The sequence below is a fragment of the Heterocephalus glaber genome, unplaced genomic scaffold (genome assembly GCF_053883595.1).
Source record: "Heterocephalus glaber isolate CG9 unplaced genomic scaffold, H.glaber_assembly_v1.0 deba00001457, whole genome shotgun sequence".
Taxonomy (NCBI): domain Eukaryota; kingdom Metazoa; phylum Chordata; class Mammalia; order Rodentia; family Bathyergidae; genus Heterocephalus; species Heterocephalus glaber.
Genome location: NW_028258305.1, coordinates 19,077,037 through 19,093,436, shown reverse-complemented (window position 1 = coordinate 19,093,436; position 16,400 = coordinate 19,077,037). Strand labels below are relative to the sequence as shown.

Here is a 16,400-nt window from a genome sequence, read left to right as displayed (position 1 = left end):
TGGAATTTCTTCCCTAATCTATAAGGCAGGGGCTAATTGAAGAAAAATAGTTTTCCCTATAGAGATCCATTCTGTTCCAAAATCAAAGCAAGATACAACTAGAAGTTCCCTTGAAAAGAGAGGCCACTATCAAGCGCACCTACCCGCAGCCTCTTCCTAATATGTACTCCCTTCTGTCCTCCATCGGCTCCACCCCCACCTATTGTCTCCACTCACTGCCAAGGATGCCGGTCCATCTGGCCACACTCTTACTTCTGCTAGCGCTCATTCCCATGGGCCTAGGGAATGTGTGAATGCCAAGGCATTTTGCTCTTCAAAGAATAAGGACTAAGTAGAAAGATGTCAAACAATTCTTCAAGGAATTCATACACACCCGACCGTGCACAAAATCTCTCGCATACATAAACAGCAATTTTTAGAAACTTCTCCTAGGTTAATATTTTTCTTTATAAAAAAACTCCTTTCATCCTTTCATCTTGGAAGCATTTTTAAAAATTAAAATCTTGCTATATTTGAAAGAAATCAAAATTACTATTTTAAAAATATAAACATTTCTATTATGCCAGACACCCATAGTTCTCAGTAAACATAATTCTTGTAAATAAATGTTACTCAAATCTTAACATCATGAAATACTTCTAGTAGTTATTAATCACTGATCACAAATACAATTTGTTGTACCAAACATGCATGTAATTCAGACATTCCACCTTTACAAATTCTCAACAAAAATCCCACTCTGCCGCAAAAGCATGCATAGTAAGAATCTAAGCACATTTAAGCAAAAATCTCACCAAGTTATCAACAATAATAAGCAGTCTGGCAAGTATTGAAAGCAGCTTTTATTCATGCTTATTTACTTGAACCAAGTTAAAACATAGATAGATATATATGCACACACACATGCACACACACGTTTTGGTTGTTCTTGCCACAAGCATGCTAAAAGGCTCCGAAGCTCACAAAAAGCAGCAGACAAAACTAGAAGCAACCATGCTCAGGGTTTAAGGACATTTTAAAATTTCAAACAACCTTTCTACATTTTCTACAGAGCGTGCATAAATTTGACATGCAATCTCCAAGAAGAAATATTTTAATATCAATCTTAAAATCAGTTTATCCAAACGAGTTTGTTCTGATTTTCATCCTTATTGCTTTTAAGCTTCTGGTATCTTAAACCCTGCATGCTGCAGATCTAAGCTGTGCTCGGCAGCGGCTGTGATAAAAGAAGCTACCTGCGAGTTTTCACAATGCCATCTCATATCCATGTCTGTCTGGCTACCCTGCGTGCTTAGAGCTTTTTTCTTAATTCTTAATGGAAATCCTAGGAAATTTAGTCCATCCTCTGAAATCAATACTGGTGACAGGAGAGCTCCCTGACTCAGTGGGAGATCAAGATGATAAATTGCCTGCGCATCAGCCTGGCCTATCAGTGCCCTGCACACAGATGGGCGAGAAAGACACAGAAAAGGCTCCATGCGTCACGTGCCGCCGCGGAGCCAATGGCTGGCCGCTGCTGCGGGGAGGCTGCTGCAGTCCGGTCCGCTGCGGGCCGGCGCGGGTGGACAGCTGGAAAGTCCAGAGGGCGCGGCTGCTGAATCTGCTCCCGCCCGGGACTCCAGAGGGGAACGGACCTCCCGCTGACCCCTCGACTCAAAACCCTACATTTCTTGCCCTGGGAATCATCCTCCTGTTACTTTCTAGTCCATGTGATCACCAAAGAGAAGCGAAACTTTTTTTTCTTTTAAATACATCCAAACCTTAAAACTCTTCTTTGCTTCTCTTTGGATAATTATGATGCTTTTGTCCTAACATTAAATTAGAACCTTTAAACTGTGCAATTAGCGTGCAACCTTCCTGGTAGAATCTTCCTCAGAATTTTATAATTTTAATTTATTTTACTTTGCAGTCCATGGCATATTTTGAATGGCAAGTTTATAACGAATATTGTTATGAGATGATCTTCTCAAGGCAGTTATGACACATTAGGAAATGCATTATGCTTTTTTTTTTTTTGCCAACTAGAACTGTTCTTCTTTAAAGATGATTTAAAGCCTGATAAATATGCCATTTATCCATCATTAAAAATAAAAACAAACACGTTGAATGTATATCTTGTTACCCAAATCCTGAAGAAATGTATAATTCAAGGATGGAAATATGTATCTTTTTTTGCCTTTTCTTTGAAATTTACAATAATTCTTATAATTCTTCCATAAGCAAGAGGTACACATCTGGAATACCACATGGAAATATATCCCCAAATACATCTGCTTCCACTATCATACTGTTACAACACACACTATTGGATATCTCTTCAAGGTAGCAGAGATGGTTATATATACAGTCTGTCAGGAGCTTACAGGGGATGAGAGAATGGTATGTTTCACAGACAGTATCATGGAGATTAAAAAAAAACTGAAAAGAAACACTGAACGATTTTCAGGAATAAAATTTATATAAGAAAAAGATATACTCTGGGCATTTTTCCTTATTGCTTTTCATTGCCCAGGTTTAATGATATTCACGCATTTTCAAGGATTAATTCCAATACCTTTTAGAGTCACCCAACACTGCTTAAAAAAAAAAATGAATCCAATAAATACTAATAGAAACCCCTTCATCAGTCAATTGTAACTGAGCTTTAGAATGCTGAAATCTCAAAGATCATTTTGTTTTGACTACTGTTTTTAAAACACATTTCTGAAAGACTGAATCCTATTTTTTTTCAAATTCCTTTCTTTTATTCAGTATTGATTACTAGAAAATAATAAAACATTTTTCTAATTCTTTAAAACACTGTCATGTGTTCAATCTATTTGCCCTATTTATTCAATAATAACATAATCCTTGACAAAGGATTTATCCTTTTAAAAGAAAAAAAATGAAAGCTCACATACTTCTCATAAAAAAGAAAATAATAAAACATCAACATTAAATCTATTCATTGTAGCACTGTAGCAGCCAAAAACTAGAAACTTTCTAAATAGTTATTGCTAGTGAACTGATGAATATTGATAGTGAACCGATCAGATCAGATAAATGATTGTATAGCCTTACAGTCAAAATATTCCTCAGCTATAAAATATGTAATCAATTCATATGGATTATATGAAGATATTTTTAAGCTGTACTGTTATTGGAAGAAAAATCCAAGGTACAAAATTTAAATTGTAAAAGGCTATATTCACTTCACACACACACACACACACACACACACACACACACGGTTGCATATCAGAGGAAATTTCCAGAAGGACATAAAATTTCAGTTAATCACGGTTAAATCTGACAGAGACTGAGTTCAAAAGGGAAGATGAGGTATAGTTTTATCATGGCCTATTTTGTATATGTTTTTTATCAAGTCCATGTTTTCTAACTTAAAAGTAATTAACTATCTATGTTCACTTCAATCCAGAAGAACCTGGCTGGTAGATATTTTGAGGGAAATGTTGAAGGTAAGGACAAAGAGTGGCTTGTTTTAGCATCCACAGGTAGAGCAAGAAAGCAGCTGCTAGATATGGGGTTGGGCAATCTCAGCTCAAGAGCTTCACATCCCTTTATCATTGTTAATTCTTTCATCTCTGGACACAAAAAAGAGATAAGAAAACCTGTTATGTATTACAAGGCTTATAATTTATAGCAACAATTCACCTAAATTATCTCTGATTCTTATAGGTAGGAATGTGAAAGGCAAAGAAAAGTTAAGCTTCTAGGCTTAGTTTTCTCAGCTGAATGAACTTTGCAAGAAGTAGCAGAGCTAAACTTGAATCTCAGTTTAGGACCCTGTTTACTGCTGCTTTAAGGTAAGAAGATGTGCATGTTTTTACCAACACCTGGTGTAGGTGGGACTAAAGACAAAACAGAATCAATTTCATTTGATTGTACTCTCAATTCTGTAGAGGCTTATTTCATCCACAACCTAACTTTTATCATTCAGATTCCTATAACTTTAAAAAACTGAAATGGCTAAATTAAGTCAAGGACTAAACATCTGCATTATGAAAGAAGTTTTTTATTTACTCCAAATTACTCTAAATTATTTAAGGGTAATGGTGTTCCTCCATGGAGCCATGCTAATAGCTAGAGACATTTTGGTTGTTACAACTAGGGATGTACTGGTATAGTAGGAAGAGCCCAAGGACGCTGCTAGTCTCCCACTACCTTCAGGAGAGCTCCCATAACAAAGAATTACAGCCTTCAAATGCCAGTTGCGCATAGACAGAACACTGTGCTCTGAACACCGAAATTTTCTACTTATAAAAAATTTTAAAAAGCGTTCTATATTGAGAGATGCATATTTTCAAGTGGTAAGAACATTTAGATAGAGAAGAGATCTTGGACTAAGGACCAAGCCCTAGGTCACTCCGAAGTTACTATGTTATGAAGAAGAAGAGGAAACCACACCTGAGGATAAGTAGGTAGGAAGACATAGATTTCATTTCCATTTTTTCCTTTCTCTTAATTTTTCCTTTCCCTTCTTTCCTTTCCCCTTCCCCTCCCACCACCCCTATACCTTTAGACCTTTTCCTATTTCAGATTATCAATTATTCATTTTAATCATTTTAATTCTTATTTACAGTTCCAGTTTCTCACACTAGAGAAACTATCTGGTATTTACACGTGTGTCCTATTTATTTCACTTAAGAGTATGTCCTCAATGTGCATCCATTTAGCTATAAATGTCTCTAGTTTCTCGTTCTTTATGGCTGAGTAGTACTCCATTTTATAAAAAAAAAAAACACATCTTCTTTATCCAGTTTCCAGTTGATGGGCACTTGGGCTGTTTCCAAGCTTTAGCTATTACAAACTGTGATGCTATAAAAATGGGTGCACATATATCACTGTGGTATGATTCTTTTAATTCTTTGGGGAACATACCTAGCAGGGGACTATCTGGGTCAAATGGGACTTCCAGTCCTAGTTCTTCGAGGTATCTCCATACTGATTTCCACAGTGGTTTCACCAGTCTGCACTCCCACCAAAAATGGAGAAGGGTCTATGTAAATAGGGAAGGGTGGAGGGGGTGAAGGGCCCACAGGTAATGGGAAAAAAAATAAAAATCAAGATACATCACGTACAGGTACAAGCACCCACTGATAAATGTAAATGTATTGCATACCTAAAATGTACCAATAAAAGAATTTAAGGAAAAAAAAAAAGGTAGGAAGACAGTGGCAAAAATGTGTTGAAAAAGAAGTTAGGGAGACTTTGCTAATGCTGCCTGGCTGGTCAGGTAAATTTCATGGGCTTTTTCTTAAATTTAAATAAAGTGAGAAATTAATATAATTGAGATTAACAATACAAATAATTTTAAGTCCTTATTCTTCTTTACTATATTGAGGTTTTTAAAGATATAGCCAGAAAAGATAGCATTACAGGGCTCAGTAGAGGACTAGTTGAGAAAATATATGAGGGAATATGAAGGAAATATTTTGAGGGCTTTTGCAACCCTCAGTATGATTCTTAGGCTGCATGTAGTTTTGGGCTTCTTTATCCACAAAGGCAAGCTTGAAACAAGAAAGCACACAAACACTATCTTAGGCCTTCCTGTATCATAGCTTGCAGAAAAGGAACCGCGCCACCTTCTACTCCTAGAAGTAGTGTCTAGAGTTCCTGGGCTTAGGCTCCCACCAAGTCTTTCCATCCATAAGAAAGGTCTCTGGGGATCGAGTTCCAGGACTGGCTTTAGGCACTTCGCTCCTATGGCTCTGGGCATGTCAGTTCCCACACTTTGCCAAGCCTGTGGTGTTCCAAGTCTGCAGCAGGGCTTAGCTACAGAACCACCTGGACACTGTAACTGCTTCAGCCAAATTAGTGCTCTGGTTGGTAAGGAAATATTTCAAAAAGTCTGCATAGGAAGGGGGGAGGTAGATCATGATCATAAAAAATAGCCACAGATACACAAATGTTATCCATGGATATTATCATATACTCTGTGATGCAGGGCAATATTGGATGTCATACTTCTCTTAAGACTGATAGATTTTTACATCTGCAAAAAAATTTACATCTGGAATAGTCCAGTACCTCATTTTATAGTTGATGGATTTGAGGTTACATAATTTGGTTTAAATAACATGTCAGTGGCATTCTTTATCATTCTAGTCAATAGATGAACATAACATGACAATATCAAGATGCTTGAGAGTCACTATAATTATGAACCAGATTAAGATTTAGAGAAAGGGGAAAAGTTGATGTCAAATAGGAGAGGCATTAAAAGGCTCCGAAGTGCTCTCCATCTGTCATTTACGCTGGATGAAGTCATTGAAAGCCTTCCTTATACAAGAAAGACAGTATGATCTTCCAAAATATTCTGATGTGTATTTATAGCTTATGAAATACAAAAGAAGTTTTGAGTATCTTCCTTTCAGAAGCATTTGAGTAGCTGCTAAGATTTTTTAAAATGTAAATTCTCATCTGTATTTGCACCATAGTCATGATGAATGGGAAGTAGAATGCATAGCTGACTTTTAAAAGACATATGTCACTAAGCAAGCTCCAGTTGAGAGAGAATATAGTACAGGGAAATATTTTTGAATATTTTCATGTTTTAAGAAAAGGGAAAAAATAGAAATGGTGGAAAATCATATCAAATTGTCTTAGTTTATAAGTTTTATTATTTGTTTTGCTTTCCCAACCCTCAATTATGCTAATACTAGTTTGAAGTTCTGAAATATCACTAAACTCATGTTAACTACTAATTTAATATTTGAAAGCATGACTTAGAGATAGATAGGAATTCATGCCTGAATAAAATTCCACATAAGCATTTTTTTCGCTACTGTTGACCCCCTCCCCTGTTATTTCTCTAAGTATTTATTGGTTGTTGTTGTTCTTATTGTTTGGTTTTTTGAGACAGAGTCTTGCTATGTTGTCCAAGCTGGCCTTGAGCTCACTATCCTCCTGCTCCATCCTCTGGAGTGCTGGGATTGCAGGTGTGTACCACTTTGGCTGGTTTAGGTATACTTTACAAGAAGAAAAAAAGAAAAAACAAATGAATTTTTAAAATGTGACCTCATAACCTTTTCAATGGCACTTTACCATGAAAATTATTATATTGATTTTAAAAATAGAGATTGAGACTGTGAGGAATTTAATAACATCTACATACATGAAGCTAGTAAATGAAAGTCTCCTGATTACCTATCAAATGTTCTTTCCCAATTAGAACTATGAGTGCTCTAGACTAGTTTTGCTCAAAGTTTACTAAGAAATACCAAGAGTTGGAGATGTAGCTCTGTGCATTACAGCATATCCCTAGCATGAGCTAGGCCCTGGGTTTAAACCCCAGGATTTAGAAATAAACAACAACAACAAAAAAACCCAACAAGAAACTTGAATATCTGGATTTCTGGGCATTCCCCAAAGAATTATTGTCTTTCTGACTTGGATGTAGCCTGAGGTCTGCATTGTTAAAAAGGATTCTAGCTTCATACTTTATTAACCTCAAGACCCTCTTAGGAGTTTCAAATTCATAATTATTCTTCAAGAAATCAACAGGATATCTAATGAATCAAAAGGAGAATTTTTTAAGATAAAAAAGGAAAATGTGGTAGGAGTAATGTTCACCAAAAGAACTTGGACTAGAAAGTAGTTTTAGATAGTAGAATAGAAAAGTTCAGGTGATGAAGAACTATCTATTAAGGGATGGTTTCCCAAACAGGAATTTATAAAGTATGTTATAGCTGAAAATATTTTTCTACAAGGAATATTAATTGTGCATAGAAGAAATGTGCAAACAGCAGCATTTTGAATGGAATGACCCTTTCACATCCACAGATAAACATGGCACTTAGCTGAATTGGTCCCTACTTCACTGCTACAGTCAGAAAGCATGAAAGTGCATGTATCCAGGTAGGGGCATTTTGCATATCCTTGATATTCACTTATACTAGAGTTTTTCTTTGGATGATTTTCTAGATTTCTAGTGAGAAGTAAGCTTTCCTTTGTATAATCAGTATCCATTAACATCAAATGAAACTTCTTCAGTTCTTTGATAATACATCCACCCAGAAAAAAACTCCCCAGTCCACTGCACGCACAATGATTTATGAAGATGAAGCAGGAGTGTGCTGTCCAGAAATTCTCCTGTCATTGTTTTTCTCCTAGCTGGCTTCTAGGTTGGAGAGTGGAAGGTCAAAGAGTAATTGTGCTAAACATGCATTTTGAAACTAATCTCTTTAGGATTTATGCTGACAATCCTTAACTCATTCTTCACATTTTCTGAGCTACTTGGCATACTACATGTTCCTCTTACTTTGACAGAAGGCTAACTAATTGTTCCCTTTGATACAACCTAAAGACCGGAAGAACAAGATTAATAAGGAACTGATTCTTGTTGGGATATAGTGAGTAGGACAAGGGCTTTCAGTGACCAAATACATTTAGTGGATAACTGATTAAAAGACTTAATCAAAAAAGCCATAGTCCATGGTTCAGTCCGTTAGAAGGAAGGTCAGAAAAAAGACAGGAGGGAAAGAAAGGAGGGAGACAAGTGAAGAACTAAAGGAAAAGGAACATAAAACCTTAACTTACTTGGTGTACACTGACAGACCATGTGAGAAATTCCGTCAGTGAGTGCAGCTTGTCAGATATTATCAAGCAAGAGTCCCTTTCCTCCCTTCACACTTGAAAATGGACCACACAATGATATTCTGAGCAGTGTGAGGAATGGCTCAGAAAAGTCACCCAAACCAAAACCTACAGAAGAATGAACATAGCATGCAGAACCTGTAATTTTACTTCTCAGAGAGAAAACTGTCTTCAAATAAAACTGAAGCATGAGCTAGAAGCAAAGCTTTGCTTCGATTGAATATGTTCAGTCCATATAAGAAAATCAGTGAACGCAAGTTCTCAAGTGTATACTCAGATAAAGAGAACATTACCTGAGAAAAATTACAGCAGGCTGATGTATTTATTGCTTGGTGACTCAATATTTTACAGCTTTAAAGTGCTTTAGAATTAGGGTACCTATTTAAAATGCAGTTTCTGGCCTCACTCCCGACCTACTGAATTATTTGTAGCAATGAGGATGCAAACTGCACACTCATGTGCTCTAGATTCTGAGGTAGGTTGTTTTGGACCCAACTTTGAGACTCACTCTTCCATGACTGTTGTTGATGCTGTTGCTGTTTGCATTTTGATTTTGGATTCTTCTTCATTTTATCTGTATATATACACATTATTTTAAAGAGTTGTAGTAATAAAGATGTAATTTTATTCTGTTTTAATAGTTTATATAGTGACATAACTATACATTTTCCAACTTGATATAGGATATTGGATTATTATTCTAATATCAATAGAATTAATCGAAATAATATGTGGCAATTCACATAACTATATATTTTAGATAATAAACCCATTTGTATTTTGTATTTCTGCTATTATAAATATCATTTTTCTTCTTTTGATTTTATAACATTAACTCCCATATGTGGGATGGCTGGGCTAAAGATATACCGTATGAGATTTTATAGATCTTGAAACAATCTGCCAAACTTTTTTTCAAAAGACTTGTTCCAATTTTCACATTGTCTCCAGCATGCTATGTTCTATTACATCTTCATTGGTGTGAACATGTTGTCTTTTCTATCTGGGAATGCCCTTTTCCCATTTAAAAAAATTCTGGTACACTCCTACACATTGTATTATACCAAGCTCAAATGCTATTTTATTCCTGCAGCCTTCCCAAAGCCCCCTCAGCAAAATTAGTCATTATTTTCATTGTGTTCCTTTAGTACTTTGTAACACTTATCAGATAGTTCTGGGTTTATTGTAGTTTGTGTATTTCCTTTTCTTCTTCCTAGATAATTAGCAACTCAAGGGTGAGCCTTTGTCCACTTCATCTTTGGACTTTCAGCCTCCAACAAAAGACCTGATGACATAGAGTTTCAATAAATATTTGTCAAGCAAGTGAGTAATGATAAATCAATTTATCAGTGTGATGATTAAGTTCAAGTCTGTGGTCATGAGTCTGGGTAAAAAGCTTTCTCTCCCTAACTCTATTATAGCCACCTAATTCTAGGAACATTTATATTTTTATAGGTCTTTTATTATCATTTATTTATATAATTTTATATTTATGTATTTTGTAGGGCTGTATTTTTTATTCTGATCTACTTTTGGGGCTAGATGGCACAATGCTGTGACATGCTGTGAAACAGATCACTGAATCCTTTAGGTAATAACTTTTAGGTACACTGGAGTCAGAAAATGTCTCTTTCTAGTTCAAAAAGAAGCAGCTTTGGTGAATTAAATGTTAGGGTTAGTGAACAGGATTAGAAACCACCTGTGGAGAATACAGATGTACATGGCATCACTGAAAGAGGAACTGAAAATGTAAAAATAACCACTGATAAGGAATTATATAACAAATATATCATCAGCAGTTATCCTTACATGTTCTATCACTTTATGCATTTTGATTTATTTTAAAGTACAATTTTTTATTTTATTTTATCCTTACCAAAACATGGTAAGAAATGTAGGCAAAGCAAGAATATCTTAATTGTAATCTGAGAGATAGAGAATCTAAATCATAGAAATGTGGCCAACATTCACAGTCAGAGACACATTTCATCCCTAATTCTAGTGAAATCACTAGTCCTATCTGAATTTTCTTAATTAACCAAATTGAGAAAATTAGTTTTGAAATAGTTTACACTGAAATGGTGTTTAAAAAAATAACCAAAGAAAAACTTGGTTGTTGGGGATGAAAACATTTTTTCTCAAGAATCCTTATTAATAATTCATGTACAGGTACAATTCCCAATGAGAAATGTAATTGTGTTGTATACCTACAATGTACCAATAAAAGAATTTAATAAAGTGCAAAAAAATAATTCAGTATGCAAAACAAGATTATAGGACACTTTCTGAAGTCAGTGGCAATGAGAGGGTGAAATGCTTTCTGGAGCAGTAGTTTCTAGAGTCAGCACCCAGGAAAATGCTATTTGGACTCTTATTCACTTACTCATTCAATCATTCAATTAACACATATTACAGCCTAGCAGGTATAAAGAATTGTGAAAAATATAAAAACAAGACAGAGTCCTTTTCCAAGTGCACACATGTGTACACACACACACACACACACACACACACATACACACACACATTACGTGCCACAGAAGTTAGCAAGGATTCTGAAAGTCTGAAAGTTCTTAGAAGAAGGACCTCTAGGCCCATATCCTGTATTGTGAGTACCAGATGACCACCTAAGGAATAAAAAGAGCACATATGGTTTTTGTTTCTTTTAATTTCTCACTATACAAACCATTTAATCTGTCCGTGTTGGTGTGCCCTTTTCTGCAAAATGAAAGGACTGAGTTATTTTGCCAATCATATGAATGTAATATTTGGCTAGACAGAAGAAAATAACTTAGTGGGTAGGACACAGGCAGTGAAATCAGACAGATGTGGTTTCATGATTTAAGTCTTAGGTCAGCTAGTTAGCTCAACCTTGCTATGTCCCAGATTATTCATCCTTAAAGTGACAACAATGGCAAAGTTCACTTCTAAAAATTTCCATAAAGTATAAATAAGAATATGTAAGAACAAGAAAACTAGCACATATTCAATGGTGAGTAAACAGTAGCAAATATTATCAATTATTAACATGAAGAAGCTTATTTTAGGCACTGCCTAGACTATTTCATTTCTACAATTATTCTACATTATTCAGTTTTGACATCACTTATTCCTATGGAAGCAATCAGTGTTCTAAATTTAATGATGACCAAAGGCTTTGACTTGAATTTTCTCTCTTTGAAAATTATGTATAGATTCATGCCAAGTCTGGAAGAATGCTATGTTTTATCTTGCAACTTATAAGATTTTGCCTGTACTCTGGAGAATGCTAGGCTGCATTTCAGTTGTTGTTTACATGTGAACATTAATTAGATCAGTGGAAAATAGTGAAGTCATTCCTGTGCATTGAGCTTCCTCACTTCTATAAATGACACATTGATTGCTTTAGAGATTTTCAGTTTTCCTTTCACCTTGACATGGAACAAATGGAGGACAGAAGCCTGGCCCATCACTAGATACAATGCCATATTCTCTCACATAGGTATAATGGAGTGAAAGTGGAAGGGATGTTGCCATAGATGCACCGTGAACCTACATTGCTTGTTATTTAAAACAGACACAAAAGCTTATTCACTCTCTTTTTTTTTTTTTGGCACCAGAGATTGAACTCAGGACCTTGCACTTACAAGGCAGAAATGGTACCACTGAGCTAAATCCCTGGGCCTTATTCACTCTCTTTAGAAGTTAAATCTTTATTACTAATATATTATTTGCAAAACCTTTAATATCTGATTGAAACATATCAATAAATAGGTAACAAATTATGGTACAGAATGCCTCGATGGCATGACCCTAGGAAATGTGCTTGATTTGTAGAATAATGGAAAGCCCATCTACTCTGTGAAGAACATGCATTATATTCTAGAGACCATTGCCATGAAAGAATAAAAAGACCTAGTACCACACATTGAGGACATTTAAAAAAGGATATTTACTTTGTTACATATTACTTTGACCTAAATGAAAGGATAAATTTCCTAGAACCCTAAAAGACACAGAGCACGCATGTTTATCATAACTAGTCTAGCATTTCTCTAAAGCAGTGATTCTCAAATGTTTTGGTCTTGAAGCCCATTTTCACTCTTAAAAATTATTGATGACTCCAGAAATATATTGTTTATATAGATTATTTATGGATATATACTGTATTAGAAATTAAAAATGAAAAAGTTAAATGTTTAACTCATTTAAAAAATAACAATAATAACCCAATTAATGTTAGCTTGATATAAATTTTAAAATAGCTATATTTTTAAAAACAGATTTTTCAAAAGGAAAGTACTGTTTTGTGTTTTGGCAAATCCTTTAAATGTCTTGTTTAATAGAAGACACCCAGATACTTATATCTGTTTCTATAATCTGTTATAGTATCATAAGTCAGGTAGCCTGTAAAAACCTTCACTGTACCTTTGTGAGAGTTTGAAAGTAAAAAAGGCAAATAAATTTTAGAATTATTATGAAAATAGTTTTGATCTCTCTGGAAAGGTCTTACATCCCCCACCTTCACTACTGTTCACTCAAAGCTTCCTGGATCATTCTTCGAAAACTAGTGTTCTAGATTTAGTACAAAATTTAGAGACTAAAGTGATTATTATTTTTGGAGTATAATTTACACCTATATGCTACTTTTATTTTCTTGTTTGAAAGCTTCCTAATGGAGAAGATCATGTCTCACCAAGTTTAGATATCAATTATAGTACGTAGTAGCCTGTAATTGCAGTGTACATCACCATGTAATACTGATTAATTGACCCATTGACTTATTTAAACCCAAAGAGTCTTATTATCCCTTTAGTGATCTTCAAAATATGTGATGTAGTAATATTTATACAAGTTGTCAAATTTGAGTCTATTACATTAACATTCTACCTAAATAGAAGGAGAAACTAATTGTATCTGAATTTACTCTAGATGAAACACAGTTGCTATCCTAGGCAGCAGCTGTGATGTTTAGAACAGACATACATAAAGAGAATTCTAAGGAAGTTATTATTACGTTTCTTTTTTCCTGTTAAATTTGCCCTGACATATTAGTCGGGCAGTATTTCAAGGTACAATGTGTTTAGTTAGTTGTAATTCCACAACTACAAAACAATTGAAAGCTAATAACATGGAAAGAACTGTCAGTTTGAATTGATTAGAAGCTACAGGTTCACCTCTATGAATGGAAAGAAAAAAAGTTACAAGTATTATAATTTTATTTGTTCTACTTCAAAATCAGATCCTTTGAGAGAGACTCATAGAAATGACACAGTCATACATTCATCCCTACTGAATGAGATGGGTGGGAAAATATATATTAAAGAGTGAAACAGTTCTGCTAAATTAAAGGCTTTATTACATACTAAATAATTTCTTTGACTCTTAGAAAATGGTCCCATTATCTCCTATTCTAGAAAACCCACAAAGAGAGACTTCATGTCTACCATCGCCTTGGTAATCAGATTATTGTTTTGACTATTCTGTCAAAAAATAGTATATGCTGAATAAAAGACTTTTCATGCTGAAATCTATGTAGATAAAACAAATCACTGCTAGACATGGAAATAAAAAGAGGGGTCACACATCTGAGTGTCTCTTCCTTTGTCAGAAGCCATGGGACAGCAGACATGCTGGTTGTCTTTTACTTTCAGAAGAGGTCCACATTACCTAAACTTGGGGTTGGATCAGAAAGCACAAAACCTGAAAGCCTGGTGGCTCAAAACCTAGAGTTCTCTTAGATATTTCACCTGAAACTAATTTTGTTCTTGACCCATTTAGGTAGAAAAAGAAAGCCCTGAAGTATGCTTGTCCACTTGTGAACACTAACAATTTATAAAATTATCATTGTGCAAGTAAATTTGGAAAGCAAGGAATGGGAAGATTTATGGATATTTATTTATAGGTGATTAATATTTGAACTGTTAAACATAAGTGTCTGAGATGCTAATCATTAGCAAATGTTAGTTGATGAACCTATCTATGCCCATTATAGCAATTAACAAGAAATCTAAATAAACTAAATTGCACATGCTGCAACTATACTTAAAAATTAATTTAAAAGCAAACTTAATATCAGTTGTGAATTATATCTGACAGAAATAGCATAGGTATTCCTACTATCTGCTCAGGTGCATTTTGGAGTGGAAGCTTTGAAATTGCTCAGTACTATGAGGCAGCCAAACTCTAGATTATTCAGTTTGAATTTTTTTTTCTGGTACCAGAGATCAAACTCAGGACCTTGTACTTGTCAGGCAGGGATGGTGCCACTGAGCTACATCCTTGGCCCTGTTCAGTTTGAATTCTGAAAAATTATAATTGTATGCTATTTTTAGCTTAGAATGCTAAGGTTCTTAATAAGCAGGTAGACAATTCTTAATTGTGCTGTAAAACTCCAAGTTCAACGACTTGTGTGCATTTGCCTATAAAAACCAAACAAAGAACTTACATTTCTAATTCAGGTTGATATCTTTAAAGTTGAACCTTGGAGTCTTTGGGCCAATGATCCATATTTGAAAATCACAGCTCTAAGGCTTAATAAATTTCCATATAAAAAGATCAAATAAGTCATTCAGCAAATATGTACTGGGCCTACTAAATGGCAGGGCTATCTATGCCAAGTCTATTTAAGACTCCAGATACAGTAATTAATAAGATAACAAAGCTCCTGCTCTTAGCAAGTCCACTTTCCAGGTAGATAAAGTTGGAAAACTAAGAGTCAACCAACAAATCACTATCAATGTCCTCCAGCAAGACACCCTTGGAATCAAATCTTCAGTTGAACAACTTGAGTTTATTAATCACAATAGCAAGGAAAAAGCCCACATCAAGATACCATGAAGCACCTCAGTATGAGGATGTTATTAAATAATTTGGGCTTACATTAAATGATTCTGGAGGGCTTCAGAAACCAGAGTTTTATTCTGAATCGAATGTTGTGGGGAATTGGTAGTAATTTAGTAATTCTAGGATGAAGTCCTTCAGTAAATCTTATCTATTGCTGGAGTAAACTAGAGTAAAGATAAAGCTATGATTTTTAGAGAAGTAGAAGGCACTCATTCTAACCAAGATATGTTTTGAGTATCTGTAGGTTACATAGCGGCTCTCATTTTATCTGTTTTTAAATGAAAGAATGATATGGCCTTATCTTGCCTCACATTGTCATGGTCTTAAGAGTAACCCTGTCCCATGCAGGCATTTTGTGAGATTGTTTCTCTTTAAAAGATAAATAACATGGTCTACCTGTAAGGTCCAGGTCAGCTTCTAATAATATTGCCTGGAATAGACCTGTCTCTTCTTTTCCAGCCACCAACTGACCAAGTAATAAATTTAAAAGGCATATCAAAGAGTTACACACCAGGATAAATGGAAGAGTTCTTTATATGGGTTGTTCACAGAATGGTTCGTGGGCCTCAACAACTAGGAAGCAGCATATTACTAACTGGAAGAAGAGTCTTTTTTATTTCAGTGAATAATCGCTGCCAAGGTTGAAAGACTGGAAAAAGTGTAAGGAATTTGAGGACCAAAAGAAGGACAATGTGAAACAAAAATGAGTAATGAGGAAGAGGGAAGGCAAGAAAGACAGCCAGACCGTCAGATGGAGCATTGGAGTCTAGATAGGTGACCAAGGTTATTCTAAATGCAATAGGCAGTCACTGGAAGTAAGAGAAGAATAATAACAAAAATGTATTTGTTTACATATTGAAAAATATCCTTAAAAAAAGAAAAATATCATCCTGTATATTCAACAAAGAAAGTTTTATGGAAATTATAGAGTAGAGTAGAAGCAGAGATGCAAGTTAGGAGGTTTTGCTGTATAGGCA

The 16,400-nt window shown here is 35.0% G+C and overlaps 1 protein-coding gene across 50 annotated transcripts in view; it reads right to left on the bottom strand.

The window, feature by feature from the left end:
- Nucleotides 1–16,400, bottom strand: part of Nrxn1 (neurexin 1) — a 1,121,547-nt gene that overhangs the window by 50,905 nt on the left and 1,054,242 nt on the right. Inside the window, exon 1 of one of the 50 annotated variants that reach the window (XM_021253875.2) lies at nucleotides 1,236–1,434. The exons of 48 other annotated variants lie outside the window; for them this stretch is intronic. In XM_021253875.2, the coding sequence (XP_021109534.1) occupies nucleotides 1,236–1,268 (33 nt within the window). In that variant the 5' untranslated portion in view covers nucleotides 1,269–1,434. Of the gene's footprint in view, nucleotides 1–1,235; nucleotides 1,435–16,400 lie in introns of those variants that run through there. One more of the 50 variants, XM_021253876.2, reaches the window with a different exon arrangement.